The following is a 27,713-nucleotide window of genomic DNA, read 5'->3' on the forward strand; positions in this document are numbered from 1 at the left end:
CACTTAGCTGCACTGCAGATCAGCAGAAACGGATGATGCGCGACATAATATAGGCCTATATTTTAGTGCTCTGCCTTAATTCAAAGTAAGTGTGCAATCCTTTGTCTTTGTGATGGTTACATGTTGAGAGTTTATACATAAATTGATTCAAAGTTGTAAACAATTTAGTGTGCGCATGCGCACTCACCACCGTGTAGACAGGAGATATGTAGTTGCGTTGTAATATTTTCCTTAATCTTCTGCTAAAAATAATTTTCTGTAAGAAACATTTGATCTGTTTAAAGTATAATTACCTTTATTAGACTTAATTTTGAGGAAAAACTACATTATATTATTTAATTTAATTACACGAATTTAGATTTTTGCAATAGTTTATATATAGCAATTATTTGCATATCAAGCAAAAGTCTTTTTAAAACAATTGTAATTATTTTAAATGAATTCAACCCTCTGAACCCCTTAAACTCTGGTGCATTTTTGGGCATCTGTCTGCAATTTCACACTCTGTGGACTAATAGCAAAAAAAAATGTTTTTATTTAAATGGCCTAATTTTTCAGAGAACCCCCCAAATAAAATAAAAAAAGACTCCAATTATTTCTAAATAATATTGTGTGGGTTTATAATCTTATGATAAACAGAAAAAAACTTCATGGTTGTTGTCCTAACTTTGTAGTCATGTAATTCTGGTTTGGTTCACTGTACCTCACTTTGACATGTCTCATTTTATTCCACTTGATGGCAGCAAGCACTACAATTTTTTTCCCTCTATCTCAAAATACAGATCTGAAATGTAGGTGGCGCTCTAACGCATTTCAGCCCTCACAGATGTGCTCGTCCATAGACATTCAGTCTAATGTTCAGTTCAAGCACCACCCTCGTTATTTAATTAAATATCTCGGCCTCTGAGTGGACTAGAAGCTCAATCTAGGTCTCATTAGAAAACTGAGATCCCATTTGTGATGATATATAACATTTGATCATAAATAGCTGAAAACATTTTGATTTTTTTTTGATGATTTGTTTTGCATGCTCTTCCTTCTGGATGGCATATTTTGTTCTGGACATTTAAGATATAACACTGGAGTATTCAGCCAAGCAAGCTCACAGACAATAAAAATGGCTCATTTCTTAGGAAACTGCCTAAAGTCAAAGCAGATATAAAGTATTTGGCTACTTGGGGCTTACAGCAGCAGTTATCGGAGCATAAATTAAATGTCTGTATTTGATGACTTACGGAAATCATATTTCACTTTGTGATTCTTTTGAAAATCTTAAATCTTAAATTAGGGCTACAATAAACTCTACAGTCACATTCCTGAGAATGAGAGCTTTCATTTGATATATGACTTTTCCATTTAGGTACAATGTGAATGACTTTTGTTTTCATATAAATATTTCTACCCCATTACCTCTAGGGGCGCTAATTTGCGACGCACATTTTTGTGAGACATACATAAATACAGAAGTGATGGTTATCTCTGAAAAGTTCAGATTCTAAGCTTAAAAATGATACCTCATATGCCTGACTTATGTACACAGAGACTTTAAAGTTTTAAGTGTAATTCTTTCCGTGATATGGCGCCCCCCTTTGGACGTGCCGGCCTATATTTTCTCTCCCCTTTTTCTCCTAATTTGGACTGCCCAATTCCCAATATGCTCTAAGTCCTCGTGGTGGCGTAGTGACTCGCCTCAATCCGGGTGGCGGAGGACGAATCTTAGTTGCCTCCATATCTGAGACCGTCAATCCGTGCGTCTTATCACGTGGCTTGTTGAGCGTGTTACCACGGAGGCATAGCTCGTGTGGAGGCTTCGCTCTTCTCCACGGCATCCATGCACAACTCACTACGCGCCCCACTGTGAGCGAACCACATTATAGCGAACACGAGGAGGTTATAAATCATATTAATTATACTATACACTCATGAGGGTTGTGTTGATAATAAACAAGTTATTCTCAGAATCAAACACAGTCTTCTGTTAAAGGTGCACTGAGCATTTCTAATCAAATACACTTTTTGTCAAATTCTGCAAATAGCTCCTCACAGTCTGCTGTCCGTTATGTGGGTGGGCTGAAACAAATATCTAGCATTTATACACCACCCTGGCTCTAAATGTGACAAAAACAAAATGGAACAGACCGATCCACACAACACTACTCCAGCCAATCAGAGACAGGGGGTGGTTCTTGTGTGTGCACAGGATGGGGGGTGGGGGCTGAGCGAGAGGGAAATTAATTAGAAGAGCGACGGCAAATTTGGTTGATGCAAACTTTCTAAACTCCAAGGAGGACAAATGGCTGAGAAACAGACCAAGAGAAAAAGGTTTCGATGAATATTAACTATAAAAATAAGGATTATGATAGTCGAGGGCTAGGAGCTGCGTCAACATAGGCGTGGCTTTTCAGCGGCGGAGAGACCTCAGAGAGGTAAAAGGCCTGAAGACAGATGCAGGAGTTGCTCTTTTTCTTCTTGATAGGTGGGTAACATACATTTTTCTGTGTTTCACAGAACCCAAATATGCTGTTGTTGGGATGTTAGATTTAGTAGCAGGAGAGATGTGAGTGTCTGAGCTGGTGTGTGTAAAACCGTCTTATCATCAGCAACTTACTGAAATCAGGGGGCGGAGCTTCCAAAGGAACACTGAAGGGAGGAGTGTGTTTGTTTTGGCAGCTGAGCACAATTACCAAAAGTGTTTCTCAGGAATCGCTGTGTGCACCTTTAAGTCTCTTAGTGAAACACATTGTGGGGTAGTCAACCATTTTTCATGTTCAAATGTCATGTCCATTTTTACTGTTCATGTTCAAACATGAACAGTAAAATAAAACTGAATTTCGCCATCTTCTCTCACAATCTCTATAACTACCCTGTCAAATAAATGCCAAAAATTCTATAAATGCACACACGCACACACACACACACACACGCACGCACACACACACACATGGCACACACACACTCACACTCACACACACGCATGCACTCACACACACACACTCACACGCACACACACTCACATACACACACACACACACTCACACATGTAGTGTTTCCATGTTTTATGGGGACTTTCCATAGACATAATGGTTTTTATACTGTACAAACTTTATATTCTATCCCCTAAACCTAACCCTACCCCTAAACCTAACCCTCACAGAAAACATTCTGCATTTTTATATTTTCAAAAAACATAATTTAGTATGATTTATAAGCTGTTTTCCTCATGGGGACCGACAAAATGTCCCCACAAGGTCAAAAATTCGGGTTTTACTATCCTTATGGGGACATTTGGTCCCCACAAAGTGATAAATACACACTCACACACACACACACACACTCACACACACACACCAACCAACCAACCAAGTTTACCACACAAATTTTGCTTTATTATTTTCTCATTGATAACACATTAGTGAATGCATTCGTATCAAAAACTAATAATAAACAACATATTATTACTGCATGAATTAATCTTTGTTAATGTTAACTTATAAAAATATAATTTTTCATTGTTAAGTTCATAATGCATTAACTATTGTTAAAATATACAACTTCTAATTTTAAAAATATATTACCTTATATTGAAATTAACATTAAGTTAATGTAGTTAATCAATGTGAACAAGTACAACCTTATTGTAAAGTGTTACATTCTCGTTTCATTCAAGATCACGTAACATATTTATTTTCGAATTTGTTAATTTTACACGAATAGGCTACCCCACCTTGTTGCATGAATGTTATATGTTCAGTAAATAATTGTTATGTGGTATTAGCAAACCTCTGATTTGGATCATTTGTATGTGTTAGATGCTGGTTGGGTGAATTTGCAACATTGCATTTGCAAAACAATTCGCAAGGATATTCAAACATTCACAGATTTATTTTTCAGCCACACCAGTGCTGCTTTGATCTAGTTACTAACAATCCCAATGGAACTGTTTATCAGCTGTTTATTAGTTTTATGATAATTTCAAGTAAAGGATCATCATGCATTTGGACTTTTAGCTGATTTATAGAAAGTCAAAATGCATGATGATCCTTTACTGCTTATATTTCTTAATAAAGATAAAACACAATTAAATTAAATATGAAAACCTTAAAAACACAGAGCACTAAAAATCTTTCTGCATACCAAACACATTCCAGCTGTGCTTCAAATGATTATATGGCATGCCTTCCTTGCACGCAAGGTAACTGATAAGATTATATATCTACATTATATACCAATATATCTAACAACAAAGAGTATTTTTAATGCATATAAAAAACTATTAAATGTAACTTAAAATAAGACTGCATATGTATGGTTAGTAATTCACATACATTTCTTAACTTCCAAGGCTGTTCTATTTGATCGTTATACTCCTTTCCTCATACCAACGCCCCTAACACCCATGCAGGTTATACAATACCTGCATGACTGAAACCTGAGTTTTATTGTCTGGCTTCTCACGTCACGGTTGTCATTTCAAGAGCAGCTTGTTTAGAAAAGGCGAAGAACACACTTACTAGACGTATCTTTCAACCTGGTGCACAAGTGATACATCCAAACGGAAATGGGTAAGAAGTCTATACCATTATTTTTATTCAATCAGGATTAATCTGTTAGTTTTGGATTGGATAGAATTCAGTAACACTTCACATTAAGGTTCCTTTAGTAAAGGGTTTCTAAAAGGGTTCATTAATGACTAATAACACATCTATAAATGCATTATAAATCATTTATATGCCGCTTTAACAACAAAAAAAGGGTGACTCATGTGTCAACAAACAGTGAGCCTATTTTAACTCACTTGTTATAAATGCTTAATAAAGGTACTTACTAATGCTTATTTTATTCATTTGAATTCATGATTTGTGTCATAATGCAGCAAAAATAGATTATTATAGAGAAAATAAAAAGTGTTGCGTTTGCACAGATTGACGGTCTCACCGTGCGTTCACACCAGAGGCGGCGAGAGCGTCAAATCGACCGGAAGTCATTCATTTTCAATGACAGCCAGCGTCTCTCGGCAGCGAGAAGCAGCGCAGCGAGTCTTGGGCGGTGTGGGCATCAGATGAAAGTTCAAGTGCAGTCAACATTATGGTAATGAGCTGTGACGTGGTTCAGCGGCAACCTGTTGGAATACAGAAGTGCTCCGCTCTAGCGAAGTCTAGAGAACATAACCGTGTAAACTTTGGTTCCCATCAAACATTCGTTCCGAAGATAAAATGGAGGAGAAACTAATTATTGCCGTGACGGGTTTCCCTGTAATATATGACCAAGACCACAGTTTTTATTACAAATGTATTTTATTTTGATAACAAACAACTATAATTTTAATTAGTTTCTGCCATCGATCGATTTCTTATTTTCACATTTTAAAGAGTTCATGAGGATATACGCTACTTGTGATAATTCTGAACAAATGTTGCTGCCTATTTCAACTACGTCAGAGCATCCACGAGCGTCCGCGAGCGTTGAAGGCAGGACAGCCAGAGCTAATTTTGACGCTCTCGCCGCTTCTGGTGTGAACGCACGGTCAGACGCAGAGGCAGCTGAGATTCGTCCTCCGCCACCCTGATTGAGGCGAGTCAATACGCCACTGCAAGGACTTAGAGCGCATTGGGAATTGGGCATTCCAAATTGGGGAGGGGGGGTGAAACATAACACTTTTTAATCTAACAATAGTATTTTAATTTTTTTTATTTTTGCTAATTAAGACATTTCATACATTTGATTAAAATAAGCTTTTATAAGTACCTTTATTAAGCATTTATAACATGCAAGTTTAAACTGGCTCACTGTTTGGCAAGTACTGCATGGAAGTCACTCAGATTTATAATGCATTTGTATGAACCCCTTTAAAAACCCTTTACGAAGGGAACCTTATGTACAGTGTTACCAAGAATTCATTACAGCATTTTGGATGAACATACATCTGTTTTGCTGACTGTAAATAGCATGCGATTTTCATATGATACTGCAAGTCAATCATTTGTCCAAATCATTATAAAATCATTTAAGTGTAATTTTTTGTTTTTTTTTTGTTTTGTATATGCACTCTACTGAGGCTAGTTATGCATTTTACAGTAATGTAATAGTATAATAGTAATGCATTTTACAAATCTAACTAACCTACAACACAAGCTATGTTCAGAATATATTCTTAATTTTAATATTTCTGCAATATGAATATTATGCAGCAATATCCAGCATAACTGGTCACCAGCATATGTTGTGTTTTAATGCTGGTCCTTAACATCACTCTAGGGATTAGGGTCCAATGATCCAATTAAAAATAATTTAGCAAAAATGTACGTATAGTAACGTGACTTAATGATACACGATTGAATGTAAATGAATGTAAAAAAGATTGCACGGTTTTAAAGTAAATTCTGTTGATCCAAATTAATCACAATTACAGTCGCAGGGGAAATTATAGACAATTATGATTATTGTGCAGCCATGATGTTTATCACTCTTGTTAACTATTGTCTAAAGTGCCACAAGCCAACCTAAAATATTCATCAAATACATACTAATGATCTCTTTTGTTTGTATCTTTAAATGTACACAGCACAGAAGACAGCGCTGATTGTTTATGCCCACCAGAGTCCTGCATCGTTCAATGCTGCTGCGCGGGATGCAGCCATCAAGGCTCTGACGGATCAAGGCTATAAAGTCCTAGTGTCGGATCTCTATGTTATGAACTTCAAAGCGTCAGCTACTGCAGAGGACATTAAGGGTAAGAATTGACCATCTTCTTAATGTAAAACTATGAAGATTTCACTCTTCAAATCACTCTACAACTTGTATTGGAAGTACAAAAGTCGGGCAAATACAAAAGCTTTAAAGTCAGATCCATGAATATGATTTGCTACTTGCTATATAGTGCAACAGAGCCCACCCTTGGTTTCGGATGTATTTTTCCCATAAATTTTTTTCCATAGGGATTTCATAAAAGCTTTTAAAGCCATAAACCAAACCAACCAGTTCTGAGGTCAATCACAGCATTACATACTTTGATTTGAAGCAAAAAGTGATTTGGAAATCAGATAAAAAACGTCAAATATACCAGACTGAGTACTTAACGTTGTGAGTGAAGCATTGCAAATGGCATGTTTTCACGTTAATTCAGTGCGAATTATATATAAAAAAAATTACATGTAAAGAAAATAATGCATTTAATCAATTCCCGAACCGTAATAAGGAAGATTCCTGAGCATTTCAAGTTTGTAGTACCACCTGTTTTCTGCAGGGGGCAGTAAGCGGAACTTCAGCTGTATAGGCAACGTGCAGCATATACAGAGAACAAACCAACCCTTCAGCAGACAGCACAACACAAGGACGCATTATTGTGTTCAGAACACAGCTTAGGGATCTCAAGACGTGTTTTTCTAAGTGTTAAACTATTTTTAACTTGCCACAGCAAGCTAAAAATGGTATGTTTATGATATGATGCAACCAAAGTGAGATGCTCCAAAAGGTGTACATTGACGGGTCCTTAAACAAGCCCTCATAATAAAACACATTCAGTTGTGAAATGTACTGCTGTGAACTGTAGGCCAATGATTGGCTTATGATCAATAATATGCAAATAAACAATACATTGGAGTCTAAAGCCACTATTTGTCTTGTCTTATCAATACTTAACTCCTTTGCCACAATAATGTAATGCATTTTAATTATCTTAATATAATATATACTGTATATTTTATATATATATATTATTTTTCATTATTTAAATATAACTATTTATAATGATTTAAACATTATATATTTAATTATTATTATTTTGGGGGCTTTCTCGGCAAATATTTATTATAGGCGATTAATTGCGATTAATTCGGTTAATTAAGTGGCATGCCATGTAATTAAAAGTGCTTTAAGCAATTTTTTTTTATCAAAAATGTCCTACTCTCGTAAAGATATTAATGAAATAAGTGTCCTGAGATATCTCAGCAGTCTCTGTGACAGCTGTAGACTTTGTTTACAGCAAACAAAAATGTGTCAGTGGACCGCGAACATTGCCGATTTTCACCTGTCAATCATTTTGCTCGTTCTCCTAGTGTTATATTTGAAGCGGATCATTGTGGCTATAATTCATAATGTTTGTCAGTTGAGGGCGCAATTGTGCCACTGTTGAATTTGACAGCCACAGGAACAAACAGTGCTGCTCTTTTGCTCGGTTTTGGTTTCAAAATTAACTTTGGAGGGCGGGGTTATGGAATGAGGGGGTGTGGCCCATTCAATGGCTCAGTCACGTAAAAGTTCCGGAATGCTAAAATCACTTACAACACCTTTAATTCCATTAAAATTATAATCGATTGATTGCCCTAAACAACATATAAAACTATTGATTTAAAGTTAATTAAAAAGTATAGAAACAATATATTTAAAGTGTATTGCTAAATATTCTGCTATACACAAATATAAGTAGTTGAGAGTGTAGGGAGACCAACTTGATTGTGTCATTAACAGTGTGTCATGGAAGTGGGCGGTCCCTGCAGAAACCCATTTCTGCAGTTGGTTTGCCGAGACTCTCTGATTGGTGGAACTTTATCTTGAGGATTCACCAGTTATTAAACACAATTTTTTAACAAATTAAGTTTAATTAATGCAGAATGATCACTTCAACAGACGCATACTGTATATCATCAATTGACAACATCAGAGCTCACAGTCTTTTAAAGTATATAAGTTATCATTAATAATCAAATCTCCTAAAATTAGTGATATTTTTACTTATGGAACTAGACTTTTGCCCTCTATTGCAAGTTGGTGGCAGGACATTCTCATTCTAGAGGGCATTTGATTGGACAAATATGTGTATATACCCATGAGTGCAAAGTGAGTCATCAATAGATTTGGTCCGTTTTCCCAGAAGAGACAGACTGTACATTTTAAATGCGTAAATCTGCTCAATGTTTATTTTGTCAACACGTAGGACTTCACTAGCTAGCATTAGATGACCTTAGAGCTGACAGACATGACCAAAAAGCCACAAAACTCATATTCTGACTTCACGAAGATACGTATTACTGTAACTAACCAGGTGATCTAAAGAACTCCGAGCACTTTGTGTATAATGAGGAGATGACGGCTGCATGGCAAGATGGTCGCCTAAGTGATGATGTCACAGAAGAACAAGAGAAGGTGAAACAGGCAGACCTGATCATCTTTCAGGTAAGATATCTCCCAAGTGCTGCCAATAGACACATATCAGATTGTACATGTCACCTGCTTCCTTCCTGTCTGAAAGAATGTATGATGTGTAATGTATTCGCAGTTCCCTCTCTACTGGTTTAGTGTACCTGCCATCATGAAGGGCTGGATAGACAGAGTCTTAGTTCAGGGATTCGCCTTCACTATGCAGAGGAAGTATGACAATGGCATGTTTAAGGTGTGAATCCTAAAATGAGCAGGATATGCAAATAGCCTTAAAGATCACAACATTGTATTGTCTTGATTAGATCTTAATTATATGTTGGTGACTTATAGATTTATTTTAAATGGTCATTTATCATTCACACCATAGGAAAAGAAGGCCATGCTTTCATTCACCACTGGTTCAATGGAGTGCATGTTTAAGCCTGATAGCATCCATGGAGATATCAATGTGTTACTCTGGCCCTTACAGGTGAGCTTTCTTCTGAAAGATTTCAAAGGAGTAGTTCACCCAATTATAATCATTATTTTATCACTCGTGTGTCATTTCAAAGCCAAAACTGTCAATTGCATGAAGGTGCAGTGGTGGCGTAGTGGTCTAAAGCACATAACTGGTAATCAGAAGGTTGCTGGTTCGATCCCCACAGCCACCACCATTGTGTCCTTGAGCAAGGCACTTAACTCCAGGTTGCTCCGGGGGGGGGATTGTCCCTGTAATAAGTGCTCTGTAAGTCGCTTTGGATAAAAGCGTCTGCCAAATGTAGAAATGTAAATGTAAACGAAGGGACAAAATTATAATAATGTTTTAAGCAGCAGAAAATAGTCCATATGACCAGACAGATCAGAAACTGTTGGTTGAATTTATTTAGCGGTAAAAACACTGCCCCAATTGGCCAAAGTGGTAAGTGTTGTTGAGTGTGTGGAAACATGAGTGAAATGTCCACAGAGGGGGGCCAAAAGCAAGTTGTTTTCAGCTGGACAGGATGTACTACAGTGAATAGCAATGCATATATAACTGTACCCCCCAACCTAAACATCAGTGGAGTAAAAAATTAATGTTAGAGGCAAAATTGCAGCCTCTCAATTGTGCAATTACTTTCGACTCAAGTCTCCCAGAGCCCTTCTATCAAGGGGAGCCTACAAGGTTAGCAACGCAATGCATATCGTAACGGTCCCATAGACATTCTATAGGCGTTACATTGGTGAGGAGTCAAGAGGCGTTTTGTTTTTTAATGGATGTATATGGAGTAGATGCTTCAGTGTGAGGTTGTTATCTTGGTATAGAAGATCTCTGGGGTCTCCCTCTCTGCTGAAGCAATGCTCTTGAGGTCACGACACAGGGGAAAATAAACAAGCTGGAGCCGTTGCAAAATTGGTTGATGGGAAATGGCGCTTGTCAGTGAATGTGCATAATGTGTCCAATCGTAGGGTACCGGAACAATCGTAAATAACATGCCGACTTCCAGTATGATCATGTTGATAAGACTCAATGCAATGTTCTTTAGTCTAACTTTTCTAAAGTAATACGATATCTTGGTGTTTCTTCCACTTTGAGCACTTTTATGACTCAGGGGTTGGTTTACTAGCCCGTCATCATGTGTTTTGTTTTCTTTTTCAAATTGCTTTTAATGTGTAGATTTTATTGTTTTAGCCTTGTCCCAGATCCAGACATTCAATAAAAAACTACGAAAATATAAAATACAAACTATTACATGTTTAAAACTATGATAATCTAAACACAGAGTGAAATAAACATAAACCATTTCGATATTTATTGTGTGCAAATTATTTTTCAAAAATGATGACTGTCCACCATTATTTATGACTATTAGATAGCGTTAGATGCCATTAGTTGCATACATTGTTAGCAATGAAATTAGCCTAAGCAAGACAAAAACATTAAGAATGTAATTTCTGGGTCCTGGGTAGCTCAGCGAGTATTGACGCTGATTAACCAACCCTGGAGTCACAAGTTCGAATCCAGGGTGTGCTGAGTGACTCCAGCCAGGTCTCCTAAGCAACAAAATTGGCCCGGTTGCTAGGGAGGGTAGAGTCACATGGAGTAACCTCCTTGTGGTCACGATTAGTGGTTCTCGCTCTCAATGGGGCACGTGGTAAGTTGTGTGTGGATCATGGAGAGTAGCATGAGCCTCCACATGCTGTGAGTCTCTGCAGTGTCATGCAAAATGAGCCACTTGATAAGATGACTGAGACTTGTCCTCTGCTACCTGGATTGAAGTGAGTAACCGCACCACCACAATGACCTACTAAGTAGTGGGAATTGGGCAATCCAAATTGGGGAGAAAAGGGGATTAAAAAAAGAAGATATAAAAGAATGTAATTTCCATCACCATCAATTCTGCTACAGAATTCTATTGAACACATACAGAAGTTGAGATGTGGTGGAAATGACAAAAGTTGTGTTTTAACAAGGCTTTACTGTCTAGAAATCCACAGTGTTAAAATGTTAAGAAACTTACTGTATGTATTTTACTGTAAACCTTCCCAACCACTGTAGCTCTCAAATCTCATTTACAACTCTTATGGTATTTTTGTCCTTTTTGGAGCTTGACAGACGTGATATCTATGAACTGCTGTTGTTTGGAAAAGAGTTGCATAAAGATTCTCCAAAAATTCCTCTTTCATTTGGAACGACATTAAGACGAGGCAATAATAATAGAATTTTCATTTTTAGGTGAACTATTTCTTTAAGAAAATACATTTTGTAATTATCTGATGCGATTTATATCAAGTAGATTACAGATTATGTGTGTTTTTATCTACAGAATGGAGTGCTGCGTTACTGTGGGTTTCAGGTCCTCGCCCCCCAGATTTTCTGGTCTCCTACACACTCTCCGCCACCTGTAAGATCAGCCATGTTAGATGCATGGCGGGAAAGGCTGAACGGTCTGATGGTTGAAAAGCCTCTGTCCTTTGCTCCATCTGAATACTTTGACCTTAGTTTCCAAGGCGGCTTTCGTCTTCGGCCAGAGGTTAAAGAGCAATTTGCTTCTCAGGCCTATGGCATTACCACAGGACACCATTTGGGCAAAATGATGCCTCCAAACAACCAGACAAAAGCTAAACAAATGGATTAATCCACACCAGATAACTAACACATACCTCATTCTATGCGGTTGTTATAGAAGAATGGAGGAGTTGTTGTTGCATATATTAATTACAATCATCCAAGAGCATTAACTATATGATCAATCACACTTTTCTGATATATTTGTATCTGTTATTTCTCTGTAGAGATATAACCATCTAGGTGTTTTATTAAAATGATACATTTTGCTTTACCTTTACTGATGCTTCAATGTTATCTAAGGCATATTTTCAGATGTTAACCATAAACTAATATTTAAAAATAAAGAAGTATGATTATAAAGGTTTTTTGTTTTGTTTTTAATTCCTAAAATAGATGCTTGCTTTCTCTAACAGTATTGGTTTTTAAACACCTTAAAAGGAGTCGTTTATCCAAAACTTTGTTTAAACTAAAACATTGTTTACGCACCCCGTGTTGTTATAACCCTATAGGACTTTCGTACTTTATTCTTAACACAAAAGGAAGAAATTGTGAAAAAAATTGTCTGCCACAGCGATTGTGACAGCAAATCACAACACCACTGCACACACAACAGAGAACAAAACTTACTAAACATGTCTGAAGAGTCTGTAGTCGAAGAATAGATGCATTTCTATGCCCAGCCTTATTTTCTTTAACCGGAGACCTCAATCAAAGAAAGAGATGGAGTAAGTGGGAATGCCTGTCATCTCTTCTCCTTTATGCTATATATATATTTATGCTCCTATAGCATCCTTTGTTTCTGTTTGATTTCCGAGTACTCAGTTTAATAAACAAAATAAGGCTGGGCATAGAAATGCATAAGTTCTTCAACTACAAACTCTTCAGACAGGTTTAGTAAGTTCTGTTCTCTGTTTTATGTGCCGATGTGTTGTATTCTGTTGTCACTATCAACGTACTGGACCTGTTTTTACATAAACAAAACGGGTTTTCGCATGAACGCCCCAATGTTACAAGGGGACTTCGTGAACTGTTGCTCTCGTGCCCTATCATGATCGCACAAAGGAGATCAATGGTCAGTGAATGAATAATACATTCGATTTCAGTTTGTTTCTCACCAAACCTTATCGTATGCTTAACTATCATGAGTCTCTTGGAATAATTTATTAGACTTCTGAATTATATTTTCACGTTCTTTTGAAGCTTGAAGAGGTGGTCACCATAAACTGCCACTGTATGACATCACTGAGTACAAACATTTTTCATAGTTTCTCCCTTTGTGTTCAGAAAAATAAAGAAAGTCATATAGTGTTATAACAACACAGGGGTGAGTAAACAATGACTCAATTTTCATTTTTGGATGAACTATCCCTTTAAATTATGAGTATTTTTGTGAATTCTATCCTCAAAACTAAAATGCCATTATTGTAATATATCTCATATAGTTGTCGGGTAAATAAGTGAACATAATTAAACTACACCTATGTGTGTTGTGCACACATAATTGGTAAGTGTCAGCTAGACAATGAAAGTAGGTTTTACAAAAAGGTTGAACTGTGCAGACAGGACAAGTGTATTTTTTAATTTATCTGTTTCATGAAATGTTTTGTGTTTAAAATATGGCTCTTTTTAAATTTTGCTGAAATGCCATTAAACAGCCTTTAGGGTGATCAAAACTTCCGGGTTCAATACAAGTTGAGCTCAATCAACAGCATTTCTGGCATAATGTCGATTACCACAAAAATAATTGACTCGACCCTACTTTTCTTATTATAATGAGGCACTTACAATGGAAGTGAATGGGGGCAGTCTGTAAACATTAAAATACTCACTTTTTTTTAAATACAAAATTTTTCAACTTTGTTGCCATGACGATGTAACGCCTTGAACACTAAAACCCTAAAAAGACCGTAAAACGATGATTTAAACAACTTTACATCTCAAGAATTCACTCTGTTTTTATCAAATTAAAAGCTTCATATTTCTGTGTTTAAACTCTCCAAAAACTGGCCCATTCACTTACTGTAACCTTGATTTTTGCTCTATTCAAGAGAAATAGAAACTATTACATATAATTGGTGGTAATCAACATATACCACAAATGCTGTCGATTGAGCTTAACTTGGAATATTCCTTTTAGTAGCTACTGCACAGATGTGTTGTGGGAAATGTCTATTTTATCCTTAACATAGATTTTCAAATTTCAAACAAAGCTAATTTTCCCAAATCAGTGTGAATAAACAGAAGTTTCCATTGTAACAGTGGAAAGGTTCCAAATATTTTTTTGTAGCCATGAAAGGTGTTTTAAATGCCAGTTTTTTATAATCCGCAGAGAGAATTTTTATTATTATTATTCATGAGAATCCAAAACAAAATAACAAGGTTCTGCCCAAAAATGCTCACAGTAAATAATAAACATGTTCTTGATAATTCACAGAAAATTTGCAAAGACATGATGTAAAGAAAGGGAACGAGGATGTACCAATTTATATAAGAGAAGAACCCATAAACGAGAGAGTCGCTGCACCATTTACAATAACAGTGATTGGACTGTGGAAATGTCGCCAAGTGTAACTGGTCCTGGTCACGCTGCTCCGAATGGGACTTGAACCGACATCTCCGGCGTGGGAGGCGGGTGCTCTAACAAGGAGGCTAAAGGCTACAGCCTCTAGAGTCAGTCGCTAGTGTACCTCTTGAGGTCAGGAGATTGAGGTTTACACACTGCACAGCTATCTACCAGCTGGCTCCCGTTACACTCACCCCCCTAAACCTCACTCCCATCCGGGTCACGGCACCAATGTAACCGGTCCTGTTCGCCCGGCTCCGAACGGGACTCGAACCGGCGTAGGAGGCGGGTGCGCTAACAAGGAAGCACCTCTTGAGGTCAGGAGATTGAGGTTTATACACTGCACAGCCATATCTGTTTGTCTTTCTTCTCCTGAAACATGCCAAGAAAACACAGAATACTGTCTTTTCATCATGCCAGTTATCGCAATTGCCATCACTGTTTGACAGATTACTGGTTCCCCCAGACGGAGAACGCAACAGCGCGGGTCGTCTCGATCCGTTCAGCAAAACCAGTCAAACTCAGCACCAAAGGAAATGAACAGCGACCGATCAAAGAAAAATATTGACAATCTATATTAGACTATGAAAAAAAAAAAAGATTGACAGTTCCACTCAGACAGACACAGTTAGGAAAGGTTAACTGCACATAAGATGATTTAATCAATTGGCTTAATTGCTTTCCCGGGCTCGACCTTCCCGGCAGCCACGGGACGTCGCCTTTAGTGGAGCGCGTGACTCAATTGGACTGACAAAAAAAAAACTACATTTAGAATGTGAATAAAGATTTCTGCAACATACACATTCTTTTTTTAATTTTCTTTTTTTACATGCAATAATCATTCAATTCAATTATCAAAGGTGAAAATATGTTTTTGTAAGTTCAAATAATCCATTTTAAATCCTCTTGGCTCAAATAACCAAGGTGGGCATGTGCCCCCTTACATTGAATGGGCACGACGCCCCTGCACCACACTGAAATATTCAGTCATTAAAGTAACACGTGTGACAACGTTCCCGCTCTGGTCTCCCCGTTACGTGCTCACGTACACCAGCGTGGCGACGTAAACGGGTCATTCAGATGCGCCAGCGCGTCATTTACTGCAACGCAATCTCAGCCATCCCGAACTCCAGGATGCCCAGCCCGGCATCCTGTCCCGTTATTCCTCCATACCAGCCGTTTGTCCTACTGACCTGAAGTTGGAGTAGCAGCTGGTGCTGATTGTCTTGATGCAATTTTAGCATGATCTAAAGTCCATTCATTCGGTCTGTGCAAAAGCGCTGCTGGTATGTAATGCGTCTTTTATAAATAATAATGTATATGTGTCAGAAATAATCTCATTCGCGGTTTACCGACAATGCATTGCTAGAGCTGTTCTGTCATGCTTCTATTATGCAGTGACATCATTGTCTTTGAGATGAGCGATTTATTTCGTTCCAAATTAGAATTTCTGTCGTGGTTTAGAAACAATCAGAACACTGAACAATGGGGCTGTTGTGGTGATAATGTTATGATTACAATAAGATAAAAGCCCCCAGTTGAACATCAAAATAATTTAAAGGAAATCTTTCAGGACTTCAAAGCTACCAGTTCAATTCCCTTTAACTGTACTGACATTATTCCAGATGCTCAATACTCTAGAATCCATGAATCTTACTGGAAGTTCACTGTGTGCATTCAATAGGATCTGGATTCCAAATTATGATGTAAATTCCAATTGGAATCCAGTTCTCAGTTTTGACTATAAATATACTGTAAGTGATGTTTAATCTCTTTCTTTGCATGTTCAAGGCTTCGCACAAATATGGTTATGAATGAGCTATTATGCCTTTTGTCAACCAAAATCTCAAATCTTTACTGGGTTTTATCACATTTATTATCACTATGCAAAATAGCAGAATGGATAAATTGTGAAATTACGTGACATGTGTTACACATTTATTAATCTTGGTTATAATGTATACAAAATAATATTGTTAATTGTTAGTTCATCATGTTAGTTCATAATGCATTAACTAATGCCAATGCATACAACATTTAAATGTAATAATGTATTAGTACATGTTGAACTTAACATTAAACAAGATTAATAAGTGCTGTAAAAGTATTGTTTAAATGTTTATTAGAATGTAGTTGAACAATGTTAACAAATACAACCTTATTGTAGCTAAGCGATACTATTCATTTTAATTTGATGTATTTTTTAACCTAACTCAAGGCTCAACAGTAAGGATTAATATGCAGGACTTGTCAGTAATTCAGTTACTTTTCACTAGCCCAAAAATAGTTGTACTATTATTATTACTACAAGTGGTGGTGGCGTAGTGGGCTAAAGCACATAACTGGTAATCAGAAGGTTGCTGGTTCGATCCCCACAGCCACCACCATTGTGTCCTTGAGTAAGGCACTTAACTCCAGGTTGCTCTGGGGGGATTGTCCCTGTAATAAGTGCACTGTAAGTCACTTTGGAGAAAAGCGTCTGCCAAATGCATAAATGTAAATTCTTATACATTATTATTTCTAGTGTAATTATTTCATAAACACACTTTTGCTGCAAAATAATTAAATGCTAAACATTTCTGATTAGTTAAAATTTTCCCACCCATTCTAACTGCTGCTTCTATCACAACTATCTAACTACATAAAGTTACTTTGGTGTGTGTTTAAATCATCAGAATTCGCATTAACAATCGATACATCTTAGAAAACCTAATGTTTACATTTACAAGGCATAAAAACACATGTATATTATCATCAAATGTCAAATGTCCCCACCACTTTTTTGAAATCGGTCCGCTGTTGAATGTAGAGACAATACAACCCTGCCTCGATAGACATGTTTTTCTTTACAGGTGTGCAGCATTTGTGGACAGAGGCGTGAATGTAGCAATGGTGCTGGACCTGGGTGAGAACTGCATGGAGCAGGCTAATGGAGGAAGACTTTCAAAGAATGCCTCAGAAATGTTGGAACCAGAGCTCAGCACAGAGAAACCCAAACCAGTGAAGGCCAGAACCACCAGTGTCACCCAAAGAGACAGACCCACCCACAATGGCCCTTGTACTACTTCAGATAGCAGCTCCCGGGTACATCGAAGGCTCAGGGAGTCGGAAGGTAGGAGAAAAGGCGAAACTGCACAGCCCGGTGAATTTGCCAAACAGGCAACATGTCCAAGACCCCTCAGTCTGGAGATCAAACCGCAGCGAGTTCGAGCAACGCAGCAGCCGGTGCCGAAGGTGATACAGCCGCCATGGCGCAGTGGTGGTCCTTCCCCGCCCGTGCGAAGCCTGACAAGCCCGAGTTTGGGGCCGGGAAACTGGCTTCGCCGGAGCGAGAGCACTTGCACGGTGAACTCAACGACACCCTCGCTTGCCGGCAGGGTTCGAATGAGGCCTGCCACCTCCTTGCCACATATCGCCAGGGGTCTCGGATCACTTCCCTCACCGTCAACACCTCGCGGGCCGTGCCTGCTTGTCGCTCTTCGCCCGATAAACATGGAACAAGAGCGTGAGACCTTTTTTCGCTCCAACTATGAATACGAGCCCCAGTTTGAGTACGCCTCGCCAGAGCCCAGCACTGTTTTGGAGAAGTACAGAGAAGGGTCTGGTCTCTTCCTGTCCCAGGTATAGTATGGAGAGAAGACACCTATTGGCTGTTTTACTGTTGTGTACTGCCTTACATAAGTAGCTGCCCTCTAAAGCCTAATTTATTTTTCCTGAACAAACTAAAGCACCCTAGGAAAATGAAGCCTGTGTGTATACTACACATAGCGTCGTTTTAAAATTAGAACATTGAGGAAGCTAAATACAAAATGTTACGTCCAAGCCACACCCACAATTAATCAATCATCAATGCACTTCAACAAGCCCAGATCTAGAAGGTCAAGAATATCAGGTATGTTTGCCAACCAGAGAAATATCACCACATGAACACCGTAGCTGAACAAAAATGTCGGTGCATTTTGTCATAATTTTCAGGTGAACTAAAAGTTCACCCAGTAAATATAAATTATACTTAAAGGAACAGTTCACCCAAAAATGAAAAGTTCTCATCATTTGCTCACCCTCATGCCATCCCAGATGTGTATGACATTCTTTCTTCTGAAGAACACAAATTAAGAATATCTTGGGTCTGTTGGTCCTCAGAATGCAAGTCAATACTTCAAAGCTTCAGAAAGCATATAAAGGCAGCATAAATTTAATTCACACGACTCCAGTGGTTAAATCCATGACTTCCAAAGAGATATGAAAGGTGTGGGTGAGAAACAGATCAATATTTAAGTATTTTTATTTACTATAAAGTCTCACTGCCCAGTAGGTGGCGATATGCACAAAGAATATGAAAGTGGAGAATTATAGTTAAAAAGGACTTAAATATTGATCTGTTTTTCACCCACACCTATCAAATCGCTTCTGAAGTCATGGATTATACCACTGGAGTCACATGATAACTTTTATGCTGTCTGGTTTTGTGCTTTTTTGAGCTTTCAAAATGTGCACCCTGTTGACTTGCATTGTATGGACCTACAGAGCTGAGATATTCTTCTATAAATCTTTGTTTGTGTTCAGAAGAAAGAAAGTCATACACATCTGGGATGGCATGAGGGTGAGCAAATGATGAGAGAATTTTAATTTTTGGGTGAACTGTTCCTTTAAGACAGCATCCAAACTGAAGTTGAATCTCATAAGTGACCGATTGGGAGTGCTTTACATAGGAAGCAACTGCCGTCTGTCATACAAATAATGCATGAGAGATTGAACTTACAATTGATGTCAATAGAGTTTGTCATTAGCATGTTGCTAAGATAACAACTCAATAATCAAGTAAGCATAAAAATACAAGCACGCTAAAATATTGGGGGAAATACGCAACATTTTAAGACATCATAGGTGATCCTATTAAAAATGAACTATGTAGGCAGCTCACTATATTTAGGAAAAGAGTCATAATATTGGTTAGGTTTTAAACCTTTTGCCCAGTTGGTGCATTTGTTTACCTCATGTTTTTCTCTAGGCAGTCAGAATTATGGAGTGTGTCTTGAGGAAGTATGGTACCTACGAGAACTTCGAAGAGGTCACAGGAGGCAACTTGCTCCCGAAGAGTCAAGTGTGGGCTGCCACACGTAAATACTTGCAGAAGGAGCGCTGTGTTGGTGAGGTGTGTGGATGTCAGTGTATTTAAAAGGATATTAACCCGAAATTAAAATTCATAATTTCATGACTTTCTTTCATGTGTGGATTTCAAAAGGAGATGTTAAGCAGAATGTTTTGGACTAACCGCCTTAGTCACCATTCACTTTCAGCGTATGGGAAAAAAAAATGCAATGACAGTGAATTGAGACAATGGCTGAGTCCAAAACCAAAAGGTAGCCGTTTTGTTGCCTCGCTGCCCTATCAGTCAATGACTCAACAGACAGCGTTTGCGTATGAAGGTACCTCCAGGAACTGGTTTCGGACAGGCTACCGAAGCAGCGTAACGTCACATTGTTGCCAGGAAACCAGCAAATGATTAACGCCATCTGGTGCCCACTAAAGGTAACGCGTCTGCGTCATTCAGTCCAACCGAACCACAATGGACTAATAATCTAGAACAAAATCAAGAGAGCTTTGGCGAAAACCAAGTGTATATTTAATAACTACAATAACACTTTCTCGCTAGAAATGGAATCAAAAGTTGGAAAAGGTGAATAAGAACCGCCATGGATTCGAGAGCACAGGATTGTGGGATTTCATAGTCAGCGAAGGATACATCTGTGCTGCCTTCAAAAACAATCAGATGAAGGTCCCTCAGTAGACAGGATGTGACGCAAACATAACATTGGATTCGGACATGCCTTGATCCCTTCCTGCCTCTGTATACAGCCATCGTGAGGCAGCATTTTCCTGTCTTCGGATGCAACCTAAGAATACATTCTGCCTTCTAGTTCCACAGAAGAAAGAAAGCCATTTTTGGGGGGACGTGAGGGGGAGGGGGGGGGACTATTCCTTTATGTTTTTTGTGGTTTGACAAAGGAATAGTCATTTTTGTTTCTATCACCAGGTGGTTGTATCTCTATCCGATGAGCTTCTATCTCAGGCAGTAATGCAGGTGGAGAGATGTCGGCCAACACTAACAATCAACCTGTCAGGAGCACGTCAACATTGGCTCGAGGGAATGCTGAGACATGAGATTGGTATAAACTTAAACATACTTCAAACAATACTAATCACATAGCAGTGCTGTATTAAAATTCCTTGTTATTTATATTTTAAAATTGTATGCAGTCATGTTGGTATTAGCATATTTACAAGATGACAACTAGGGATGCTCAGATGTATCTGCTTATTATTGGCCAAATGAAAACTATCGGCATATCCTATCGTAACAAGCATGAAAAACTGAGGGTTTATTTATAATTAATTTGTAACACACTTAAAATAATATGTAAAAAATAATAATAGCCACTCTATGAAGGGTTGGCACTCCTAAGAACATGTCATATTTAATTCTTGTACTCACGTTAATGCGGAAACCTCCCGACATAAACAGACCAGCAGACTTTGACATCTCAAATATTGGAAATTATTTGTTGTTAGAACAGTAAAAAAGCTGTTATACCTCTTTATAATGTTTTTAAGATTTCCTGATCTGATGGCATTTAAAGTAAGTGGCAAAATATCAGTATCTTTATCGGACTATAGTTATAGTTCAAATAGGTATCGGAAAATTGTTTCATAATGGTGCATCCCTAATGACAACCCTTTAAAACAAACTCTTTTGGTTTCATTGGTAACACTAATAACGCCAACATGGATCTGTGAGCAGCCAGACCGATCAAACTAGGAATTCGGCGACAGGAGGTCGAAAGTTCTGCTGCAGAAATGTTAAACCACTGCCCCCAGTGGCCGTAGCTGGAAGTGTTACGGAGCTAAAATGTCCATGGGGTGGCACCAAAAGAGAGTCTTTTTAAGTTGAAAAAGGTCAACAGGAATGCATATGTTATTAACTCTACCCCAAACCCCAATGCTAAAGCGAACTATCAGTGGAGTAAAGTTTAAATGTTAGAGGGGAAAAAATGCAACCCCTGATTCGTGCTCACTATTGTTTATGTGAGAGTGATTACTTCTTGGTTTTGACGGGAACAGAAACCGTGTCACGGAGATTCGCTAGTTCCACAGGGAAAGGTAAACATTTTCAAATTCATGCAAAAATGTCTGGTAGGGTCATGGCGCTTGTAATTCGGCAGTATGGGGTTGATTTCAGGGTACATGAGCATTCGGAAGTAGCATGTCGATTTCCCATGTGATCATGGTGGTGCAGCTTTGTTTTTGAGACTTAATTTCCAACTTGTTTATTCAATTTTATTTTTATTTATTTTCAAGTATATTTGTTATATATATATATATATATATATTTACAAAAATAAAAAATACATAAAATAATTGCATCCGGACAGGATGATTTGCATTACAGTAATAAAAAAATTACTTTTGTTTTTATCCCCCCACATTACATTAATACGAATTTTGGGGGGAATTGTGCTTGGTAGCATGTGCTTAATTGTTTAATTATGTCACAATGTGAAAACAAATCTTAATATACCCAATAAATGTATTACTTTAGTAAAGTCATTGCACTTTCTTTGTAAAAGTCACCCAATTGTTAATTTACTAATGCTAATGTTCCTTTTGACAATAAATCTGCCCTTATTGCAATTTATCCTATGACTTCCGCTCTTAGGCACGCATTACTTACGGGGTGTGAATAACAGCTTGCAACCGTGGGCCACTTCTGTCGGCAGAAAGCAGTTTGGACTGAAACCAGCTAATCCTACTGAAGAGGGGCTTGCCAGTCTTCACAGTGTGTTGCTACGGAAACAGCCCTTCCTGTGGCGAGCCGCTCTGCTATACTATACTGTATACCATGCCACTAACATGAGCTTCAGCCAACTGTTCATCCATATCGCTCGCTTTGTCCAAGATCCTGCTGTACGCTGGGAGTACTGCCTCCGTGCCAAACGAGGACAAACAGATACCTCTAAACCAGGTAAACAAATGCCAAGAATACAACAAACCCTGAAATCGATGTTTTTGTTTACATATGTGATTTGCATTCAACAGGCTGCTTTAGTAAAGATCAGGTCTACCTTGATGGAATTCTCAAGATATTACGCCACAGGAGAAACATTGATTTCAAGATATTAACCGCTCTTGGAAAGGTGAGTCCTGTTTACATTTCAAGTGATTCAATCACAAGTTGACACATAACCGTTTCCACCTGGTATTTTCATGTTACTTGCATAGACATATGCATTATAGACTTGCATTTTATTCATTTAGCAGACGCTTTGCACAAAGAATATGAAAGTGGAGAATTATAGTTAAAAAGGACTTAAATATTGATCTGTTTTTCACCCACACCTTTCATATCTCTTTGGAAGTCATGGATTATACCACTGGAGTCACATGGATAACTTTTATGCTGTCTGGTATTAGCGTTGTCACTGCATATTGCATACAGAAGATATTCAGTGAAGTCTTTATTTATACAGTACGTGTTTTTCCAATTTTTTTATTCACATTTGTTTTGGGGGGGGGGGGGCTGGCAGTTAAAAACATTTTTTTTCTTTGTGCAATGGATGATTGCAGTGTAAGATACAATGTGAGAAAACGGTAATGAAATAATAGCATATAGTGCTTAATTTAGTTTTAGTCCACCTGTACATTCACTTCATTGTCTGAGCAGATGTAAGTTGTAATATGTTCATGTTGTAGATAAAGCTGATTAATCTCACATATAGGATGTTTGAGTGAGGTCATTAATTAACCCTCTTGGCAGCTCAAGCGGGGAAATCTCCAAAATACTACTGACTGCGTTGTTTAAATCAATTATTTCCAGATCATCTATCATCAATATATAATTGTTAGTGAATTGTTAATAATCTCATGATATTTTTTTCACATCATATTTTCATCAACCGCATGTATAAATTAAAACCGCTTGATAATTGCCATGATGTGTCTTTTTCGTCTTGTCTTCATTGAAAACCTAAAAAACCCTTCGTCAATGAACTTTCCATCAGTAATTTAGTTGGCGAAATTAACACTAGCTGATTGACAGGTGAGTAGGCGGTGCTTTCATGGTGTCTGAGATGCATCGGGGTGAATTTACGAAATGTGGTTTCAGTGATCTGATCCAAAAAAGTCTTGGACCGCATTTACACCTGTATTTAGCATTGTTCACATGTGATCGGATCACCTGAAACATTCTCACCCTAAATTAAAAATTCTCATCATTTACTCACCCTCATGTGATCTATGATGTTTATGACTCTTTTCTTCTGCAGAACACAAATTAAGACTTTTAGAAGAATATCACAGCTCTGTAGATCCATACAATGCAAGTGAATGGCGACCATCATTTTGAAGTTCCAAAAAGCACATAAAGGCAGCATAAAAGTAATCCATACGACTCCAGTGGTTTAATCCATGTCTTCTGTTGATATTGCTGTCTCTTGGCACGATCACGATTTCAAGCATAATTTAACTTCCTGCGCAGAACTTTAGATGGTGCTAGGAAGAGTAACCGGGCTTGAAATTATGATTCTCAAGACAACTGCGGATGTCAAGGTTTATATTGAAAAATGAGTTACATTTTGGCCTGTTCTCACCCAAAACCGATTGGTTCACTTCAGAAGACACAGATTAAACCACTGGAGTCGTATGGATTACTTTTATGCTGCCTTTATGTACTTTTTGGAGCTTCAAAGATTCTGGTCACCATTCACTTGCATTGTATGGACATACAGAGCTGAGATATTATTCTAAAAACTTTATTTTTGTCATAAAGTTACACACATCTGGGATGGCATGATTTTTTGGGTGAACTATCTCTTTAATACCAGGTGAAAATGGGCTCAACATTGTGTGTGCATACAGCTACAGTACATACAGTTCCTGTTATTTACTGTAGGTGTCCTACGAAGATGTGGACAGACTTCGGCATTTGGCTGTTCTCAACAGAACAAGAATTCCTCACTTCATGCAGGATGAAGAACGATATCTTCAACATCTCGACAACATTGTCACAGTCAATGAACTGAATGATGCAGAGCTTCAAGAGCTCATTCCATGAAGATCTGGACCTGCTACCATTCACAAACCATCATACAGTACACAACCAGTCACAAAATATCAATTTTTTTTTTTTTTTTATTTGATTTTCCAAGACCAAAAATCAGTGTCTGAAAAATTGGAATAACAAAGATCTAACATATAGCATGGTTGTGTTCAATGATGTATTTTGCTGCATTAAGTGCCATAATATCCAGCAAGTTTGTTTACAAATGCAAAGATTGTCAGTTTTGTTAAATCATATACCTTTCAAGCATAACAAAACATGTTCAGAATCGCATATTGGCATACTAATCATGATATTTTTTTCTGTATAGTATGCATGTATGACATACTAGACTGACTGCATTTGCCAAAATGTGCAGTATGCAACCAAAGCACTGCGTGGAATACGGCAGGCTTTATATTCATGAGTGTGCAAAGCACAGCGCGATGACCGTACGCAACTTCTTATACCAATTCGAAGTGCAATTTCCGTGCCAGCGCAAAGCGCAAGTGGGCGTGGATGGGAGTGTTTTCGCCACTGTGGGTGTATCGTATGTAAATGGTGCAATTAGCTATTTTCCTGAGAAATGGGTCATTGCGCCAAGACGTTTCAATACCACCTTTTAAATCAGCGCAAAGTCCAAATTCAGTTCCTGCATTTGCTGTTTGGAGATTTCACTAGCAGGTGGTAATACAGCTCATGTCCAAATTCTGAAAGTACAGAACATCGAATGATGTCTCTGACCATCGCTGTTGAAACAAAAAAATTATGAGATTTGTGTCAAACTTTCTAGAGGTCATGGTTTATAATTTCAATTATTATTATTAATCATGTATATTTACAATTGCATTTAAGATTTCATTTTGACAAGTCATTTTCTACCAGTGATTTTTCCACTTTATTATTTGTATTATATTTTCGTTTCGTTTGGAGTGTAATTTGAATTTAGAAATGCGTTTCAATAAATTAAATTACATTTTTTTAAATCAAACTCGACCGGTGGAAGTGAAGTGCGTGCCGATACAATCACTGTTAATACTAGCCATGATTTGTGTGTCAGTAGATGAAAGTGATTCATAATAATAACTTAAATTAATGCATAAATGCATGCATCCAAATTCTGACGAGAATCGCATTTTCCATGCGTAAAAAAGGAGCATGTCGCTGTCATAGAAACATGCCTGACATTCTTCAAGAACAGTTAATGGACAGAACTTGTAATTCATTGCATACAGTCCATTTCTTTAAATCGTTGGTGCTCGAGGGAACGGACTATATAATAGGACTCAGACGTTGGAATAACCGGAGAAGAACCTCAGAATTAAATTGCATTTGACCCATCCCATGCGCGTTACGCGGGCGATCTCGCCAAACCCACTTGCACCTAGACTTGGCGCCCGCTTGCACGAATATACCAAGGCATTGCCCTGCGCGTAACGCTTGCGCTCATAAAACAGGGCCCTGTATCTCACACACGGCAATGCTCGAATTGTTTCCCTGTAATCTCTCTTGACTGTCACAACTAATGAATTAATGAAAAGTTATGAGGTCATGTGACTATTTAGCTAATGCTCGAAACATTTGTAGTTGTGTATTGTTTCACATACTTAGAAAAAAGTATGCAGTATGCTAGTATGCTAGTATTCCATTCTGAACACGGTCATACTCATAAGAAGCTGAACGATTGGGCTGGGTAAAAAATACTGATTTTCCAATGAATCTCGATCGATATTTGATTCTTTAAATCCTAAGATAGATCTTTTACTTTAAAAAGTATACTTCGGTTTTAAATGTGTTGATTATTATATCCGTTAAATAAATAGCAATTACTATAATTATTAATATATAGTTTAGGTCCTGTTGTTTATTTTCTAAATGGATATTTTCATAATGTCGCCTGTGTAATTTATAGCACATAGAAATCAAATTAAATCCGGAAATCTGTATTGATACCCAGCCCTTTTTTTCTTGCACTCAAAATGTAACGGGCACATACTATCATGCGTGTAAGTGATCTCACACACAAGGTATCAAAGGCATCAATTATTTAAATCTCCCACACAGTATTTCTTCTTCTACACTTGAACATAGACAAGCACTTCCTGTATCTCCTGTGACGCTCTTGTACTTTTTGAATTTTAAACCTCTTTTAAAGTCTCAAGTCTATTATTTATGTATTTATTATTTGTTTACCTCTTGTATTCACCTTAAGAACTGTGTCTGTGGTATTAGCTTTATACTCCAGTAGCAAAGTGCTTTTTTTTTTTTTTTTCCAATCTAGTCTAGGCAAGCGATGCAAAGAGACACCAAGGATGACTCGGTTCAACACAACACTCCACAGGAAGAGTTCAAAACAAGAAAAATGGCATTTTGATGAAATGACAAAATGTGATCATCCTTTGGCACCATTTGATTTCCATCAGGGCTTAAAATAGTTCACCCAGAAATGACAATTCTGTCATCATTTACTCACACTCATGTTGCTCCAAACCTGTATGAATTTCTTTGGTGGAGCACAAAATGATGTCACCATTCCCTTTCATTGCATGTAAAATATATATATATATATATATATATAAATAAAGTGACTGAGACCTACATACTGCACATCACTACCTTATATGTTCCACGGAAGAAAGTCACACAGGTTTGGAACAACATGAGTGTGAGTAAATGATGACAGAATTTTCATTTTTGGGTGAATCATCTCTCTAACCTGTTTCTATGAAGAGATCATCAGTATTCTACTAAGAGCACCCTTGGTGGTCTTTATAATCAATGCTAATGTGATATGACATACCTGTTTAAAGCAGTCCAGCCGGCCAGCTTCCTCACTGCATTTCAAGATTGTGACGGACTCAGGAAGACGA

The 27,713-nt window shown here is 37.7% G+C and overlaps 2 protein-coding genes across 5 annotated transcripts; both read left to right on the forward strand.

The window, feature by feature from the left end:
• The first annotated feature begins 64 nt into the window (after window positions 1-64).
• nqo1 (NAD(P)H dehydrogenase, quinone 1) lies at window positions 65-12,526 on the forward strand. 3 transcript variants are annotated; one of them, XM_052149770.1, is made up of 7 exons: window positions 65-85; window positions 4,481-4,562; window positions 6,563-6,730; window positions 9,041-9,171; window positions 9,275-9,388; window positions 9,524-9,625; window positions 11,940-12,526. In XM_052149770.1, exons 2-7 carry the CDS (start codon window positions 4,559-4,561, stop codon window positions 12,249-12,251), a joined length of 831 nt encoding a protein of 276 aa, XP_052005730.1. In that variant the 5' UTR covers window positions 65-85; window positions 4,481-4,558; the 3' UTR covers window positions 12,252-12,526. The 3 variants fall into 3 exon arrangements, with proteins under 3 accessions (XP_052005730.1, XP_052005723.1, XP_052005735.1); XM_052149763.1 differs by lacking the exon at window positions 65-85 and having other exon boundaries at window positions 4,406-4,562; XM_052149775.1 differs by lacking the exons at window positions 65-85; window positions 4,481-4,562 and adding an exon at window positions 4,920-5,088.
• A 3,360-nt stretch (window positions 12,527-15,886) lies between these two features.
• Window positions 15,887-27,419, forward strand: kiaa0895l. Of its 2 annotated transcripts, XM_052148575.1 has the most exons (7): window positions 15,887-16,033; window positions 17,600-18,368; window positions 19,759-19,902; window positions 20,785-20,917; window positions 22,465-22,770; window positions 22,845-22,942; window positions 24,697-27,419. In XM_052148575.1, the coding sequence occupies exons 2-7, from the start codon at window positions 17,637-17,639 to the stop codon at window positions 24,856-24,858; spliced, it is 1,575 nt and encodes a 524-aa protein (XP_052004535.1). In that variant the 5' UTR covers window positions 15,887-16,033; window positions 17,600-17,636; the 3' UTR covers window positions 24,859-27,419. The 2 variants fall into 2 exon arrangements, with proteins under 2 accessions (XP_052004535.1, XP_052004542.1); XM_052148582.1 differs by lacking the exon at window positions 15,887-16,033 and having other exon boundaries at window positions 18,273-18,368; window positions 19,763-19,902.
• Window positions 27,420-27,713: the final 294 nt, after the last annotated feature.

The sequence above is a fragment of the Xyrauchen texanus genome, chromosome 2 (assembly GCF_025860055.1).
Source record: "Xyrauchen texanus isolate HMW12.3.18 chromosome 2, RBS_HiC_50CHRs, whole genome shotgun sequence".
Classification (NCBI taxonomy): Eukaryota; Metazoa; Chordata; class Actinopteri; order Cypriniformes; family Catostomidae; genus Xyrauchen; species Xyrauchen texanus.

Bases quoted from the DNA above. Each gene is read 5' to 3' on its own strand.
- kiaa0895l (XM_052148575.1), top strand. From the start codon at position 17,637: ATGGTGCTGGACCTGGGTGAGAACTGCATGGAGCAGGCTAATGGAGGA. The intron at 18,369-19,758 runs GTATAGTATGGA...GTTTTTCTCTAG, and splicing joins CTGGTCTCTTCCTGTCCCAG to GCAGTCAGAATTATGGAGTG. The intron at 20,918-22,464 runs GTATAAACTTAA...TTCCGCTCTTAG, and splicing joins AATGCTGAGACATGAGATTG to GCACGCATTACTTACGGGGT.
- nqo1 (XM_052149770.1), top strand. The intron at 6,731-9,040 runs GTAAGAATTGAC...GTAACTAACCAG, and splicing joins TACTGCAGAGGACATTAAGG to GTGATCTAAAGAACTCCGAG. The intron at 9,626-11,939 runs GTGAGCTTTCTT...TTTTATCTACAG, and splicing joins TGTTACTCTGGCCCTTACAG to AATGGAGTGCTGCGTTACTG.